The sequence below is a fragment of the Schistocerca cancellata genome, chromosome 6, assembly GCF_023864275.1.
Source record: "Schistocerca cancellata isolate TAMUIC-IGC-003103 chromosome 6, iqSchCanc2.1, whole genome shotgun sequence".
NCBI classification, from domain to species: Eukaryota; Metazoa; Arthropoda; class Insecta; order Orthoptera; family Acrididae; genus Schistocerca; species Schistocerca cancellata.
In genome coordinates, this window is record NC_064631.1 from 534,957,330 (window position 1) to 534,976,652 (window position 19,323).

Genomic DNA, 19,323 nt, shown 5'->3' on the forward strand with positions numbered 1-19,323 from the left:
AGAAATACCCACAAAACAAATAAAAACAAAGATACATTACAAAAACATGGCAAAGATTATAGTCCCATGACCTAGACCATTACGATACACAGACAAATAAATGAACAAACTGCAACCATACAGCATCGCTGGATTTACTCTCAAAACCACAACAGTATACAGGATGAATCACCTAAAACATGCCCCACAAATATTGCCAAAATGGAGAGTGCAATTTTCACACAGTGGATTGGTAATCAGGGCTCTTATTGTTAGCCAATAAGTAGATTATACTAATACTTAGAAAATGTACTTTTTGTGCAAACATACATCTTTTTAAATTGAGCAATGCCTATTGACATTAACTAACTAAAAGTAGGGTAAATTAGAATGTCAGTGGTGTCTCTTGCAGGATTCCAGTGTGAGTTGTTTATGAGACATTGTATTTTGAAAAATTCCCATGCTGACACTTGTACAATAGCTGAGATAGCACTAACTAAAAAACAGTATAAGTGCATGCACTAGATATGTGGATTCTAACCAATTCACCATCACAGGTTTTGCTCAAAATGACCACCAGCAGTGACAATACACACTTCCAGTCTGGTATGAAATGACTGCTGCACACATACTAGCATTTCAGCAGGGACGTACATTGCGCATCTCATGGGGTGTAATTGGTATGACCTTGTAGACAGCTTCCCTCAGCTTTCCTCACAGAAAAAAAGTCTACACGCATCAAATCTGGGGAATAGATCGGCCAAGCTACAGGTCCTCTGCATCCAATCCAATGATTTGGAAACAATTAGTGAAGACATGTTGTAGTACTTCATGCACTATGGGCTGGACAGTAATCATGTTAGTACCACAGGTTCCTCCTAATCTGCAAATGAATGTCTTCTAACATCCATGCAGGATGGTCTTTTAGGAGGCTCCCATACCTGTGTACATTCAGTGTTCTGTCTATGAAAAATGGGCCTATGAGCTGATGTTTCACTACCCCACACAGCACATTTATACTCCACTGACACTGACGTTCCACCTGAGGGATTGTCATTAGACCAATAGTGCATGTTTCAGCAGTTTACCTGACATGATTGGTAAATGTGGCTTCATCTCTAAACAAGATACATGATATATCTTGAGTATTCTGTGTTGATGCCCATGTACAGAAGTTAACACGATTCTCATAATATATTCTACGCAGTTCTTGATGGAGAGAGATGGGATAAAGATGGTCCCTATGTTGATGGAGAACTCATAGGACACTTGCCACTCATGCCACTTCCTTGTGTGATTGCACGGGAGCTAACGTGCAGATCAACTGCAAGAGCAGCAAGAACATTACTTTTCTCCTCTTCTGTCATCACTTGTTTCCTCCTGTTATGTTATCTAGGTGTTACACTATCACTTTCGTGTAACTGGGTGCAGGGGTTGAAAAACAATTGCCACAATGGTTGACATCTATTGGGATATCTTGCCGCACACGCCGTACAAGACCGAACTTCATTCTTCATACACTCTCCATAAACCATGAGCATGTCAGCTTTTTCTGCATTGGTAAATCCCATTGTCCACTCACAATCTACTGCTTGGACTGGACACAGATTGCCCAGTAAGTCACAATGAGTTCTAGGAACACGTAAGCAAACTGAACATCATCATACTTTACAACTATGCAGGTTGAATGGCACACACAAGTGCTGGTGTGGAGATTTTTCAAAATACATTATCTCATAAATGAATCACACTAGAATCCTGCAACAAACACCACTGACATTCTGATGTACCCTACTTTTAGTTTGTCAATGTCAATAGGCATTGTTCCATTAAAAAAAAAAGTATGTTTGAACAAAATGTACACTAAGAATTATTACATGCTGTTTATTGGCTAACAATACAAGCCCCTGAATATAAAACCATTCTGTGAAAATTGCACATCAATAGTGCACTTCATTTCTGCAATATCCGTGGTCCAATTTTTAGGTGATTCAGCCTGTATACCATCGATAGAAGACCTAAGCTGATATTTTCCAAGAACAGCAATCATAAGTAAAGCAAATGATTAGCAATGATTAGCAAGTAAAATTACGGTGCAATTATCATTCCTTATGCAGCAATAATATTATAAGACAGTGACAGTGTCACAATGGAATACAGATGTAAGCAACACCATACAATTAAACAAAATTGTTATTAGTTATAATTTTGCAACTTTTAACAAAATGTATTTGCATGCAGATAGCCTGAGGATGGCCAAAGAGTTGAAATAGGCCTACTATTATACACAGCAAAACAGCATCTATAATAGTAGCATTTTGGTTCCATACTATTATTGCAATTCAAAAAATATCCACTGGTGTATTAGCCACCTGGTATTGGTACCTCATCCACTGTGGTCATTGTACATCATTATTTAAAATCGTTATGCTCTTCTCTACATTAAAAGATAGAGAAACTACAACTTACACATATCGAGAGTGGAAAGGAAATTAATCTATATTGCCTCACAAGTTATTGCTGATTTCATCTGATTGATTGTGCAATAGCCACTGGTATGTTCAGGACAATGTTTGTCACAATCTCTCCCAACAGTGATATGCTGATCTCCCCAGATACGAGATGTTGCTGTATGATGCTTCACAGTTAAGTGAACAACACATCATTCCTTTTGTGTGCTAGTTGTGTGGGGCTTTGAGATCCTAAATGCAGCAGATATCACCCTCCTAAGCCCACCGGTCATGGGAGCCCATCCAAAGGAAAGTATCAATATCACAGAACAATAAACAGTGATTTGATAGGCCACCATTCCATTGTTGTCGAATTCTAGAACATTTTGGTAAATGTTACACATTCCTACACAAGGCATGACACGTTATTCTCACAAACAACCAAAATTCACATGCAGTTTCTGAATATGGCTCCTGCTGTGTAATTTTTCAGACTATTGATGGCTGAAATGCTATTCATTGACATATTTAACCCTGACTATTGATGGCTGAAATGCTAATCATTGACATATTTACCCCTTTCCACTCCAATGGTGAGTGGTGCTCGACATAGCGAATTTTGTTTTCCACTCCTATGATGAACCTCATACGACAGAATTTCTTGTAGCTCTCACATGCTCCGATCTCAAATCTGAGTGTACTGGGCATCAATGCTGCATAATACTGATATCTAGGGAAGTCTGTGTTAACTTGATGGTAATTTGTACATTTAAGTTAGTAGGAGCAAAATGGCTAGTTACTCATGCATCTTCCTTTCTGAGGAAGAGACTGTAGAGCTTTTAGAGGGAATTCTATGTGAAAATGAGTGTGACAATGATTTTGATAATAATGATTTTGACAATGGAAGTGATTCATTTGTCACCATTTCAAGTGAAGCGATGATGGAAACAATCCACCCTGAAGAGCTTCAAAAAATATACACTGAAAAGTCTTGTATTGAATGCTTACATAAATATATTTGAATGAAAGTGCAACTTTTGTTTTAATATATACCATTATTGTTGGTCAGTGACCTTATTGTTTCCACAAAGGGACTCGTGCAATTCCCTGCGGTGTGCTCACCGCCCAGGCAGCAATGATTTAAATAAGAGCACATAGAAACACCCTGTGTCCACATTACGGAGTGCAAAGGGTTAAGCATGTAGTACACTTGAAGCCAATTTTACATGTGTTGCATACTGCCTTTATGAGATCACTCTTTTAATGAACAGTAGCACATTTGTGATGATTTCCACACATTTTATGACCAGTGAAAGACAAATAGTAATTTAACTTTAATTTAATATTACAGAAAAATGTAAAATAATGATCCTGAAGAAAAATATCAAAAAAATTATGTACATCATAGTCTTAAGATAGAAATCAGGCGGCTAACATGATTTATCCAAACTTGTATTATGTTTACTACACTGTTATATCTATGAAAATTTTGGAGTGAAATTGTAGTTAATTATTGTGTTCAATTTCATCTTTAACATTCTATTTCCTTCAACATAATTATTACTTCAATTTAAACACTTTACTCCAGATCATCTTGACTGCGAGTGCTTCTATGTTTATTTCAGTTGTTCAATAGTTAAGTTTCTTAGGTTGTTTAACTAGTGGTATAAGTTACTGGTGGTCATTACATGAATCTAATAAATAAAATAATTTATTACATCAAGAACTCTAGTCCAAGCATAGCTTTCCAAGAAATTTTATAATTTACTTGCTTGTGACATAGCTTCTTATTTAACATTTTTTTAGAACTATGTGATATAAGTATTAGCAAAGTTCTTTCAACTTTTGCTATCAAACCAGCTACATACCTTTTATTAATGGATATACTCTGAATGCTGACAGTATTTATTTGAACCCAAAAATTAAAAATTAACTTTAGCTGCATATGTTAACTGCCAGGAATACTAAGTTTCTTTATTTACTTATTTTGTCACATATCGAATTTTGAGATTGTGAGCATCTTTCATTAATCACATGAAATGAGTTGTGAGAAAGACTTGGGGTAAATAGATGGATGCAAACCTCAGGCATATAAGAAACATTTTGCATTGCATACAAAACTATTTGTTTAGGTCTGACTGGATGAGATTTCCCTGCATGTCATACAGAACACGGCAACAGCTGAATGACAAACACACACATTAAATAACCAATTGCTACTCATACCAAGCATACATGCCATCATTTCACTGATACTAACAATAATATCAAAACAATCCACAAAGATGGTAAAATTGAGTTTTATGATGAACTTATTTACATTTTATTGTACAATACATGACTGAAAAATTATAAGCAATAAAACAGTAAATAGATGCACAGAAATATTTTTGAAGTACTCATTTCTAACTGATTACTCACAAGCATACCTAATGCAACAATATGAATTTATTTGTAGGCTATTAGTATTTTTTGTTGTTGATGAATTAACAGTTGTTTACCAATATCTCGCCATCTTTTAAGAATCTTTAGACAAATGAAGCCACCCCAGTGTAAACATTTCTGAAATTTTGCAGTGGGGAGAGGGATGCATGTGTCCCATTTGTCATAAGAAGCTAATGTACTTGTACCACATGTAAATATATTATTTGAATTCATGTAGTTACCCAAGCAAGCACTAATTCATTTTATTATTTACACATTATGTTAGTTATGATTAGGGGGAAACATTATAAGTTCAAATAGACTAAGCATTACAAAGAGCAAAAGGACTGCAGTCAACAAAATTGATGACTTGCTAATGCTTAATATAATATTATGTATATATAAGCATGTGATCATGGCAGAATACTAGCACACAGTGTCATACTTGTTTACGTGATAAATAAAAAATGCACGCATTAATGAAGAGAGTATTCTACACTGGTATCAACATGTTAGACAATTTCATGCTTCCAATAAGATAATGATGGCTAAGAAGACACTGGGATGGCTATATGCAATGGCATCAACACAGTCAAGAATAGTCTGACAACTATAAGGTAAAAATATGTGATGAGAGAGAGAGTTAGAGGGAAATAATATGAAAGGTAAAAGAAAACTGCATGGAATAATACTAAATGACACCATCAGAATATATCTTGCTGTAACTACAGAGTCTGTTACACAGTACAAAGCCACGCATTTCTAATCTAAAGCAATCAGCTGAAGTAATAAAACTCACCCCTGGTCTCGGTAAGGACATGTACACCTGTTTTCCAGATTGTCGCCCCTGGCACTGCTCCACAATTTCTTTTGAAACAGTCTGGACATCCGATGCTAAAGCCTGCCACATATCTGCAAACACTGTGGACAACATCATCATCTCAGAAGAGAACAGAGCAGCTGCATGAGAGTAAGTTACAGATGCTAAAATGTGTTGAATACTAGATGAGCAACCACAATTAACTAATTGCACATCCTTGAGGGTTCTGTCTTATGGTGAGGTGTACAAAATGCTGACAATGAATGAATGAATGAATTATTGATTAGTTAATTAATTAATGCTGCCTCCTGTTTTATTTGCTGGTAATAAAATATAATTTCTGCTTTATTTCCTTACAATGCACTTACAATATGGGGGGGAGGGGGGGGGGAAACATTGCATAATGACTGCAATATGCTAGCGGAGAGTGTCTCCACTGCATCAAATGAATTGGTTGCTGCATTCAATCAGATGAATTTCAGAGCATGGGTAACCCCTGCAAATGATGTCTGCAACTTCCATCCAACTGGTGAACGAAATGGGGTGGGCTACCCCTGTTGTTGTTGTTGTTGTGGTCTTCAGTCCTGAGACTGGTTTGATGCAGCTCTCCATGCTACTCTATCCTGTGCAAGCTTCTTCATCTCCCAGTACCTACTGCAACCTACATCCTTCTGAATCTGTTTAATGTATTCATCTCTTGGTCTCCCTCTACGATTTTTACCCTCCACGCTGCCCTCCAATACTAAATTGGTGATCCCTTGATGCCTCAGAGCATGTCCTACCAACCGATCCCTTCTTCTAGTCAAGTTGTGCCACAAACTTCTCTTCTCCCCAATCCTATTCAATACCTCCTCATTAGTTATATGATCTACCCATCTAATCTTCAGGGCTACCCCTATGAACAGTATAATGTAATACACCTAGCATCACCAACTGAAGTATACAATATGTCTTTTTAATAAACAACACTGATACACTGTAACTTCATTGCATGAACAAATATACTGCCCAACAAAAATGTGAAGCACCTAGAAGACATGGTCAGATGTTAATGTAGCTTTGTACGCATACACAACATCAATGGGTATTTAAATGATTAAGAGCTGCAATTCTCTGTGACAGGTAGAATGGTCACCAGAGAGCATTTGTGTTCTCTGTGTTTAGCATTATTACCACACTTAGTAGAGTATATAAGGGGTGTGAACAGCTTTGGATGCTGAATGATCACTGTGAAAGAGATGGAGCTGTCAAGTACTCATGTCAGATAGAATTGTTATCAGTGCCTGACAGAGTTTGAAAGGGATCTCACTGTGGGTCTCCATTTGGTCGGCTGGCTGAATCGTGCAATATCTAGATTTGTAGGGCATTTGGACATGGCAGTGGCTCAATGTTGCACTGCATGGTGTAATGCCCCTCCCTTGATATAGCAAATAGAAAACTGTTCTTTTTCTTCACAACATTGTGAAATAATGTGTACCACTTTTATGGGAATGTACTTACTATCTTAAGGAATGTAACATCACACAGTGTATTAAAAGTTTTGCTTAACTTCCAGATGGTGATAACGGCTCGAGTCTCTTCTGTAGGTGTAGTCCTAACATCAGTTGTTACATCCAGGGTATTTAGTGAAAAGGCGTGAAACAAATAGTTGTCATTACACAAAAAACTGTGACTTTATTGACAATTGTGTCGACCTGATCCACACTCACATTCACAGATTCAAAACACAAGAATAACACACACAGCTAAAGATCATTTACATTGTTCCATATTTCAAACAGCTTCACACATCTGTACATAATCAACTCTAAAATTGCTCTGATGCAATTAGTGCCGGGGATCAATAATATAAGACATGCTATTTTTTATTGAACCTTCCAGAACATCCTATGAGCCAATAAAATGCTAGTGTCACATCCAGTTTGATATTATACATCAGGTTTAATTTATTAAGCATCTCTTGTGAATATGTATTCTTTAAATATTTTTAAGAATGGCAGTTGTTGATAACATAGCTAATATGTTCGCAATATTCAGCCTCTAGACTTCCTGTCAAACTGGTCATGTCAGTTACATATCCATATTATAAAAATTAAAAATATGAATAGTAGCATATGTTTTGTTTGCATTTAAAATTGCATAATAAAATAATAACAAACAATATAGTTTTGCTTTTAGAGCATTTGCTGCTAGTTATTTGCAAACCAGTCTTAAAGTGTATTCTCACATTATGTGAACATATAGATACATGAACAAAAAAATATATTTATGGCAAAATTGCACCCAATGACAGGAAAACTATGTGAACATCCACAGTTATGGATAATCAAATCACTGTATTGGAAGTGGTGCCATGATCAGGAAGCTTGGACTGCTGATGAATGGTGTCACATTGTGTTCAGTGATGAACTGCGGATCTGCACTAATCTGAATGATCATCATTGGCAAGAATGGTGGTGATACACGGAATGGCCCCATTCTTCCAATGTTTTGGAGAGGCCCAGCAGTGTTACTCCTCGCATGGAGGTGTGGGGAGCAGTCGGGTGTAACTTTACATTGTGGCTGGTTGTGATTGAGGGAACTCTAATGGCACCACAGTACATCATCGATAATATGCATCATCATGTGTTTTCTCTCATGCAGGAGTACTGTGGTGCAATTTTTCAACAGGACAATGCTCCTCCACACATGGCCTGTCTCTCTTCAAACACTCTGCATAATGTTAAGGTACTCCCATGGCCAGCAAGACCTCCAAGATCTGTGCCCAATAAAACATGTGTGGGACCAGTTCAGAAGTCAAATCCACCCCAGTACCAATATCCAGGATATCAAGGACCAGTTCCAAAAGTTGTTGGTCAGCTTGCATGAGGAGAGGATACAACGGCTTTATGAGAACCTTCTCAAGGGAATCAGTGCAAGTGTTCCAGCTGTGGGGACATCATTCTGATAAGTGGGTTCATACTACAAAATTCTTCGTAAATTTGACACAACTATTTGTATAAAATGATAAAAGTTAGGGATTCTAGGTTATTAGAAAGTTAATTTGTTTTTGATGTAATCTTAATATATTTGTATATTAATTATTAAAAGGATTTACTTTACAAAATTTATTATATGAAAGATTTTTGCTTTATAAAATATTTCATTTAAAAATCTGTTATTCTTTCCACCTGAATAGGTTGTCATTTTTCAATGAATTTGAACAAACTTATTTTCATTGTAACTAGTGATACATTGAAATTGTAACAGTAAGAAAATAATATGTTTGTCATGAATGTATATAAGGGCTGGTGTTTGGCCAAAGCAATTTGTGCAGTTGTGAGTTTTAAGTTGTTGGAAACCAGAGGTTGTGGCCACTATGTGAGATGTTGAAAGTTAAAATTGGTAGTAGAAGGAGATATTACCTACATTGAAATAAAAATTAATTTGAAAAATATAAAACCTGTTCCACATCATGTATATAATTAACAAAATTAAAGACTTTTGCCATGAAGCAGAATGAAGAACAATCACAATCAACTGTTGGCAGCATCAGTCTTCTCCAGGCAAGTATACAAGATATCATGGCATGTTTCCTACTTCTAAACTTTTAAGATATTACAATAACCTTATTTAATTACTTGGAAGAACAGCAATTTAGAAGGGTAAATTTTTTGTGACAAGTTTTCATACATACATGGTGATTCAGAAGGAATGCCACATAACTTGTGAGGTGATTCTACATGTGAAAAACTAAAAAAGTCCTACAAACATGTGTCCAATTTTCTATTGTCTTGGAACCCGCGAGGGAACAGGTTGAATACTACACACATCCATGAATGAATATTATGAAGACAAGTGCGAATGTTACTTACTGAAATCCCGTGCAGGTGCTGTGGTGGACAGAATAATGGTGGGCAGAATGACTGATCCATCCTACAACAGATGTGGGGGTTCTCCTACAGATGGCAGTACTGTGATGTTGCACTGAGGCAACATCTGCAAGTGTACCCAGTGTTCAATCATGAAATGGATCAGTTAGCAGCCATGATGCCATGTGTGTGTCGTGCTAAAATGTTGTTTAATTGAGCAAAACCAACATCTTTTTGAATACCAACATGTCGCATATGTTTACCTATGCAGAATATGCAGACATGTTGTTTGTGTATAGCTACTATAATGGCAGTGCTCATGATCTGTGACAGAATACCAGAGATGTTTCCCTGATCAATGGACCCCCTGGGCCAGGGTACTTCCCCAGGTTTTTTTGAACATAACATGAATCCATCCAGTGTACATACAACATCAGAATGTGAGGCCATCCAGTCAGTTGAGGAAAGGGAAGACACTACTGCAATAGTACAACAGAGTCCTACCACCAATACACAGCGGATTAGCCATCAGTTTGATATTCCACAAATGCAAGTGTGGCAAACACTACATTCCGAGCATTGTACCCATTCCATGTGCAGCTCATGCAACACCTGCATCCAGGCGATTCAGGAAGCGGACAACAATTTTGTGAATGGTTGGCTGTACACAGGGAAGTCATACAATACACTTTATTTACACATGACACTACATTTATATGCAATAGTATCATGAACACCTTCAATTCTCATACACTGGTGATGGAGAACCCACATGACACTAGGAAGACAAGATTTCAAGTTAGGTTCTCAGTGAACATCTGGTGTGGTATGACCTAGTGACAGAGCCTGTGTCCCTACCAAATCGCATGAAAGCCACAGCATACTCACATTTCCTGACAGAGGACCAACCAGTACTTTTGGAAGAGATGATTTACAGTAACGATTACATATGTACATGTGACATGGTGGATCAACAATTCACTGTACCTGACAGGTATACCATAATCTGGATAACACATTTCCTCAATGATGGATTGGCTAAGGCAGACCCATTAACTGGCATGCCATATCACCTGACCTAACCCCACTAGACTTCTATTTCTGGAGCTGGTTAAAGAGAGATGTGTATGCTACAAATATGAATACACATGAGGAACCTGTAACTCCCATCACCCATTCTGTTGGCCGCATTAAAACCTAGTGAGATGAGGTTTGATGTGCAACACAACACACCCTCCATCATGTTGACAAGTGCAATAGGTGGGTTGGGGTCTTTCTGAAGACCTTGTGTAGGATGGATCAGTCATATATATGCCCACCAGTATCTTCTTCTACATGGATTGCGTTTGAGTTCAAAAGGCAGCACATGTGGTGGTTACATGATTCTCTCATGTAAATCATAAAAGGGTGAAGTAAAAATTTAATATTGAGTCCCAAAGGCACGTGACTGATGATACAACCCACCTGTAAATCACACCACACATTACGTCAAGACAGCATTGCATCTGCTGATAGTGCATGCCCTCATTGCCAGGCATCCAAACAGTTACTGTGGCGTTACTTATATATGCCGATCAAGCCACTAGTAGGTTGGAACTGGTGACCATAATCAGACGGCAACCACACCAGCAGCCCTACCAGCATCCAGCAGACAGCTGACATCATTGTCAGCCTGCCATTCAAATGTGGTGGCCCCAAGTTTGGGGTGCCAGCTGCTCCACATTCCCATTGCTGCCTTTGTCCAGCAGTCACCAGCTGTGCTAAGCCCAGTTGATATGGACTGCAAGAATGCTGTTAGCCTCAGCTGACCACCAGCTGTTTACTTGGGATTCAATGTGTCGCACTGCAGAGCCACGATGCTGCTGTCCTTGCCACATGCGACATCGTAGGTCACTTCACGTGAGCCAGAGACAGACACCTGACTACATCCGCAGGACGCTCTGGATTGATGCCAGACTGCAACTACTGGACAAAGGCATCCATCTGTATCTGATCTAGCTGATGAACAATAATGAGTTCTCCTGAACACTGTCAGTCTTGCTGCAGCCACCTCCACCTCCAAAGGATTCCTGTAGTCTATCTTCACACCACTGAGCCCACAATGCTCAGGTGAGAGAGCTGACAGCCATTCTGACAAATCTAAAGAATGGCTTCTCCACAATCCCTCCACTGCAGTCATTGCACACCAGACTGTTGCATTTTGGGGTCAACAGTGGGGTCAATGTCATCATGAGTAAGCATTCCTTGTGTCTAGATTCTCTCTGTCCTCCTACGTATTTACTACAGATGTATCACATTTACGTCAGGAATGAGGGAGATTGTGTGTTGGGGGAGGGGGGGGGGGGGATGCCAGAGTACGCAAGTGTAAGTAGGAGTCAGTCATATAAATAAAAGGCGAGCATATACATAATGTAATTTATAAATTTAAGAGCCCTTCAGGGATCACTGAGCGAGGTGGCGCAGTGGTTAGCACACTGGACTTGCATTCGGGTGGATGACAGTTCAGACCTGCATCCGACCATCCTGATTTAGGTTTTCCTTGATTTCCCTAAATCACTTCAGGCAAATGCTGGGATGGTTCCTTCGACAGGGCACAGCCAATTTCCTTCCCTATCCTTCCCTAATCTGCACTTGTGCTCCGTCTCTAATGACCTCGTTGTCAACAGGACATTAAACATTAATCTCCTCATCCTCCTTTTGAGATGTATGCTAGTAGACATATACAGAATGCCTGAGTCATATGGGGCTGTCCTCTTCCTTTCTGTTCTTGCGCTGTACTTCTTCTGCTTCTATTGGTGGAAGGTCAGTTGGAATGATAAATCAGGATCAGCCTAAGACTGCTGTTGGGATCAGTGTATGAAATAATGGGAGACATAATAGGAGAGGGTATTGGAGGAGGAGGAGATTAGTGTTTAACGTCCCGTCGACAACGAGGGCATTAGAGACGGAGCGGAAGCTCGGGTGAGGGAAGGATGGGGAAGGAAATCGGCCGTGCCCTTTCAAAGGAACCATCCCGGCATTTGCCTGAAGCGATTTAGGGAAATCACGGAAAACCTAAATCAGGATGGCCGGAGACGGGATTGAACCGTCGTCCTCCCGAATGCGAGTCCAGTGTGCTAACCACTGCGCCACCTCGCTCGGTGAGAGGGTATTGGATTTCAGGGAAATATGATGAGGAAAAGCTATTATTTGAGTAACAGGAATTGAAATAAGGTTGCATGGGTTGTAGCTGGTAGACCCCCTATCATTAAAGGAATAGTGACAAAGGCTGAGGATGAGGATCTCACACTGTCGGAGTCTGATAAGGCTGGAACATCACTGTCTGTGTGGCAGATATGGCTATATTAACTGAATACAGCACTGTAATTTTGGATGCCAATGGTGCACATTGAGAACTTATTTGTGCTTTATTGTTGATTCTATCAAGAATACTATGAAGGAGCAAACTAATCTGTATGACCACTGAAGCATAAGGACAATACTGAACATGAATTCCTCTTCAACTAACATACACCAAGAAAGTGGAAGTAGCCCTTGCTAAAATCAGAATGTATATTCATATGTACCAGATTTCACAATGCAAAGCTTCATATATGATGGTTCCAATCCTGTTTCTACTACATGTAAATGATTTACGTGTAAAAAATAGTGACAGAAAACTATACCATTTGCTGATGCCACCAGCATCTTAAATACAGGTAGCACCAAGGAAACCTTTGAGAACACATTAAAACTGTCACACTGAATATAGTAGAATACTTTATGCAAAGAGGTTTATTATTAATCTGGTAGAAACTCTTGCAATGGAAATATTCACCACCCAGTCCAGAAATGTACAAACAATTAGAAAAGAATGGAGAGTATACAATTTCATTGTGTAGGGCTACACTAAAACATGGAATGGGATACACATGCAGACTACATAAACAGAAGGCTGAACAAAACATGTTTCACAACATAAATATAAGAAAATGTGTATGATAAACTCAGGACCATATATTTTACTTATGATCACTTGGTATTGAAATATGGTGTAGAATTTTGGGGAAATCATGAAGCATGTTTGAAATCATTTAAATTACAGAAAAGCTTATTGGACTAATAGACAGGGTTGATCAAAGATCGTTATGCAAGCAGTTACTTAGAAAAAATGAAATTTTGCCACACTCATTTATTTAAATGCTAGAAAATGTAATTATAAGAAAAATTAAATACTAACAGTCCCTGCATCATACATAGTGAATCTATGTACAGCTACGACAAAAATGAATGGTCTACCTTTACAACAGCCATATACAGCACTACTATAAAATGGCATACACCATCCCCGCATCAAACTGTGTAACACATTACCCAAATCCACAAAAGTAATAATGGAAAGGAAAAATTTCAAATCAACCATGAACAATTACTTGCTCAAGCATCCCATCTATACAGTAATGGGGTATGCAGAAACATAAAAAGTGTAGCACCAATTAAAATTGTTTTTGTGAAGTGTATAGAGCAATAAAATAAGGTGTAACATTAATTTTTACTAATAATGATGAATGTGTAAAAATTTTATGAAATGCGGATAGTAATTAAGGAATGGCCCTCTCCTTTTTTGTTTACTGTGAAGTCCTAAGTTTAGAGGACCAATAAATAAAAATTAGTCCTAGAATCATGTTGTTTCATGCAATTTCAGTCCTAGCATTTTGAGTCATGATAATTACCTGTCTGTTCTCAGAAACTTTCATATAAATGATTATTATTTTGTCATGGAAAAAGGGGAAACTGCCTACAATACACTGAAAAGAGTGAGACTTCTTGTACAAATGGCGTCTGCTAATTTCCAAAGTGCATACATGCCATCTCATAAGATAACTACACGACACAAAATGTTAAATTTTGTGGTTACATGTATTTTAAGCAATACATGCCACAAAAGGCAAATAAATATGGTGTTTAACTAAACATATTATTAGAGCCAGATGCAACATATGTCTACAATTTTTATGCAGGTGAGAGATCTGACAGTGAATTTAGGGATAATATTGCCTGGGTATTTATCTAGAAAAGATTACACTGTATTTACAGATAGATGTTACATCAATACTACCATTATTTCAGAAATGAAAACTACCAAAACCAGTCTTGTGGGAGCTACAAGGACATCCAAGCCGAGATTACCTCATTCAGTAAAACATACAAACCTTCAGTAAAGTGAACGAATTTTTCGGTGTCAAGGGACTGTCTTAGCACTGTGTTGGAATGATAAATGAAAGGTACACATTGATAAGCACAAGGCATAACACTGAAATGGTCATCTTTACTGATAAGAGAGGCAGAGAGAAGTCAAGAGAGGAACACATCTACCAGCTTCTGGGTCTATGGCAATTGTCTGTGGAGGTCTTGATGAGAGCTGAAATTCAAAGCGCAACCTGGTACATAAAAACTCTCCAAGCTATTGATTAGATATACTTTTTTGAAAGAAGTGAAGTGGTGTAAGAAGAAAACAATATCAGGCATAAATATGACTGGAAAAGAATGACACAAAGCTACATGGTACCAGAGTAGTGAGTGCAAAAGATCCACACCACTGAAAACTGGACACACATTTACAACTAGGTAGCAATGATGTTAACACAGAAGCATTGTATCTCACTTTATGTTTGTAAACATGCAGAATGTACCTGTTATGGAAGTATTCAATGCACAGAAAAATAATTAAGGGAAGCATACAATCGGTTGAAAGAAAGACCTCACTGTGAAACAATTTCAAACATTCTCAATATAGGGTCAAGAGAGGATATAATAACATAGGAGTAAAACTTCAGTCTTTACCAGACCAGTTTTACTAGTCTTTATCACTAATTATAATTCAAATGACCAGTTTTTGGTTATTTAGACAGTCATCTTCAGGTCACATCGAAGACTGTAGTGATGTAGCATGTGCATACACTGTTTAAGATGTGTTACCTACTTTAATCAAGTATTTTGAATGACCTGAAAACCATTGCCTAACTCTAAAAATGGATAACCAGAATTATTATTTGTGATAAAGATTAAACACTTCTATTTGAATCATCAGATTATGTACTCAAAAGCTTAGCTACATCAAGCTCTATTCAATTATAAATGTGAAAGTAACTAATGTGTTCTAACCAACACAAAACATATATATAAATATAAATAAAAAATTAAAAAATTCAAATACAGTTCAGAAATAGAATGTCAGTTTGTTTGATCCAGTAACACTCATTTTACTTCCAGCTGAACTATGTGGTATTTCAGCTAAAATGAAAAATTACCTTCAAGATTTTCCTTTGCTATTTTTGATGTTGGGTGCAAAGATAAAGTGTGAGCAGCTGTTATAACTTGTGGTCCATATATCCTCAAATTAATTTCTGTGTATTTGGCAGAAACTTGAAGAGTGTCGGTAACTGCTATATGTCTGAGAAGCTTGCACACCTAAAATGGAAGGTGAAAATTACAAACATTCTGAATGAAAATTTGTCCACAGCAAATGGTTTCTAAATTTTTCATTTGAAGATGTGCAGGCAACACATAGTTGCAGTTTTCAGTTCAATGTGAGCAAAATATTGGTCATTTCAAATATCAGTCTTGTTAATGATACATATGGTAAATATGATTCACAACTATTGTTTGTTACTTAAGTTGTCCTCTCAAGACAATCCATATAACTGCTAGAATAAGACACAAGCATAAGTTTCATGTGCAATCAGAATCATGCCACATTTTGCCATGTTCTACATATACTATGCTTTACCAAAACTAAATCAAGAACCTTACTCAACATTTAAACTCTGAGCCATTCATTATAATGACAAAAATTTACAGTTTAATGATACTGAATGGAAAAGGATTTACTTCTCTACTTCATTCAACAACAGCTTCAATACCAATAGACAAACATAGACTCCTTTTGGAAATGATACTGTTTTAGAAGATGTTAATACTTATTTTTCAAACAAGTCTAGAGACTTTTTTTGGAGGTGGGAGGGAGGTACTGATAATCATCCTCAATTCAACTGGAAATTTAATTTATAGTTACAACAAATTTTTGACAACTATTAGCAGTGTGATAAGCAGTACAGTAAACTCCTGTTTACCCGAATTGCATTTATTCAAAATCCGCTTTAACTGAAAAAAAATTTTCCAATTTTCGCGGCTCACATTGGCACTGTATGATGCATCGCACAGCTATGCTTTTTGCTAGCTAGACTGACACTTGATAAGCTTCAGCTTGTCTCACCTGGAGCCATGCATTTGCCGGTGTTTTTTGGCAGTCTACTGCTAATCAGTGCACTGACATGTATCAAAAGTTCGAATGAAGCCAAATTTACGTGTGTGTTGGTTGAAGTTTTAGGTTGGTTGGTGCGATTTTTAAAGGGAGCAAACTATGTGGTCATGGGTCCCTTGTTCCATTGAATGAAGTCCATGGGATAAAATGGAAAACATACGGGACACACCACAGGAGTTCAAGATGGACATACAAGAAACAGGCAGAAGAGCTTACAACATTAGAGAAGATGTCCTGGGCTGGCTGATCAGGTTGAAGTTATAGCATGTTTTTTGTTCGTATTGTGTCGTTTCCTGCCACTGCCATCTATTGGAACTCCTTGGAAGTACAGTACATACAGTATTGTTCTACGCAGCATGATGTAGCCCTTTGAAACTGACAATGAGAGTGCGGCGCAAACACTTTCCGCCTGTTGTCAGTACATCAGACGAAGCCGAGCATTTAACAATTTTACAGTGAATGTACAATGCACTGTTGTGTTGCCACATGGGCTTGGGTAGGACAGGGGAGAGGGGATAGATGTATCCAATGTTTTCATTCCGTGGCTGCCACAGCCTGGTTTCAAAAGTCAAAAGCTTTGTCTAGTGCGTCTTGAGTGTTGTCAAGTCATGCGTCTGTGTGTTTTCGAATTAACGTTTTGTGCTCACACTATATGCTTTAAAATGTCCACAGATAAAAGTGGCCAAACGCCAAAAAAGAATCAGTAGTGTCAGTAAAAAAATTCTGAATGTGACTACGGACGCAAAACAAAGAAAGAGTGTGATCTCGCTGGAACAAAAGCTTCACGCTTTGCAGAGGTTTGATGCTAGTGAGCCACTTGTGAAAGTTGCTGCAGATTTGAATGTCGGTAGGAATATGATTACTGATTAGAAGACAAATTAATCAGAAACTGAAAAATTTTGTTCCATCCAATTGTCAGGCAGCACAATGAAATCTCCAAAAAGAATGAGAAAAGATGCACATCTTCAGTTAGAAGAGGCCTTATTTTTGTGACACAAACAAATAAGAGCCAAAGGTATGCCAGTTTAAGGTCCTCTACTTCATCAAAAAGCGATGACTTTTTGTGAGCTGATTGAAGGAAAGGAGCAAGAATTCCTCGGAAGTGATGGCTGGCTGCATCGGTTCAAGAAGCAGCATAGCATTTGGGAAATTGCCATCAGCGGTGAATCATTATCCATGGATGAAGCCACTATCATTGAGTTTAAGAAGAAAATGCACACAATCCTTGACAAAGGAGGTTATACTTGTGATCAACTTTATAACTGTGATGAAACCATGTTGAATTACAAAATGTTGCCAACAAAAACTCTTGCCTCTATAAAAGAAAAAAGTCATCCAGAAAAAAAAAGGTTACTGTCCTCACATGCACTAAAGTCACTGACAATCATAAAATTGAGCCTTACTTATATTGGCAACTCCAAAAGACCAAGAACATTTAGAAGGCAACCAGCTGATAAATCTTTGCCATTGTGGTACACGAATCAGTCTAAGGCATGGATGAATGATGCCATCTGCAAAGAGTGGTTCCAGGCAGAGTTTGTTCTAGCTGTAGAAAAATTTAGCAAGGAAAATGGACTTCCTTGAAAAGCACTACTTCTTGTGGACAATGCTCCTTCTCACCCAGACGATCTACAAGATGGGGATACCAAAGTTGTATTTCTCCCACCAAACATCATGTCTCTATGTCAACCAATGGACCAAGGTGTTCTTGGGGCGATGAAAAAAAATTACACCTGCAAGCTGCTGGAACACTTAATCGATGTGATTGATGCTGAAGATTTTGTGCAAAATCTTAAAAAATCAATGTTTTAAGTGTCATTCATTGGATTGTAAACACTTGAAATCCAATTCCTCCAATTTCTCTTGTTAGGTCTTGGAAAAAACTCTTAGATCATAAGGCAACTCATCGCTGGTGGGAAGAAGGAGGTAACACCGAAACTCAAGCTAATGTGCCAAAAACAGATGAAAATCACATAATTTTGGTGAATTTACTGAAGAAGGTACCGGGTTGTGAAGACTCGAACTTTGAAGACATTGAAGAGTGGATGAAGAATGACTTTTTTGATTTGACTGAAGAATAAATCACCCTAATTGCAACCAATTAGGAAGCATCGGAAGAATATGTCTTTGATGACGAAGCAGAGAAAAAGATTCCTCACACAGCCGGTTATGAAGCAATCCAAACCGTTCTGGAGTACATCAGCCAACAGGAGGAGGCAACTTGTCCCGAAATCATTTGTTTCCAATGTAGGAAAGATATTGCCGCAACAAAAGTTTCTCAAACCAAAAAACAAGAAACCATTGCACACTATTTTACCAAAAAAATAAATTCTAATCAAGCGTACTAGAACTTCAACATCCATAAGGTAAAAGTTTTTTGTTTTTTACTTTAAAGTTCCTCTAGACAAACTTTTTGTTCCTTTGAGTAATCTCTAGATTTGTTTCATAATTTTGTACAGTAGTTTATTTTTTATTGAAGAGAGTAGCTAATAAAAT

At 37.8% G+C, this 19,323-nt stretch overlaps 1 protein-coding gene across 1 annotated transcript in view; it reads right to left on the bottom strand.

Moving 5' to 3' along the window:
• LOC126190812 (alpha-catulin) overlaps window positions 1-19,323 on the bottom strand; it is a 197,431-nt gene that overhangs the window by 77,404 nt on the left and 100,704 nt on the right. Inside the window, exons 5-6 of the mRNA XM_049931376.1 lie at window positions 15,815-15,974; window positions 5,653-5,774 (exon numbers count right to left, since the gene is read on the bottom strand). Coding sequence (XP_049787333.1) covers window positions 5,653-5,774; window positions 15,815-15,974 — 282 coding nt within the window. The remainder of the gene's footprint in view (window positions 1-5,652; window positions 5,775-15,814; window positions 15,975-19,323) is intronic.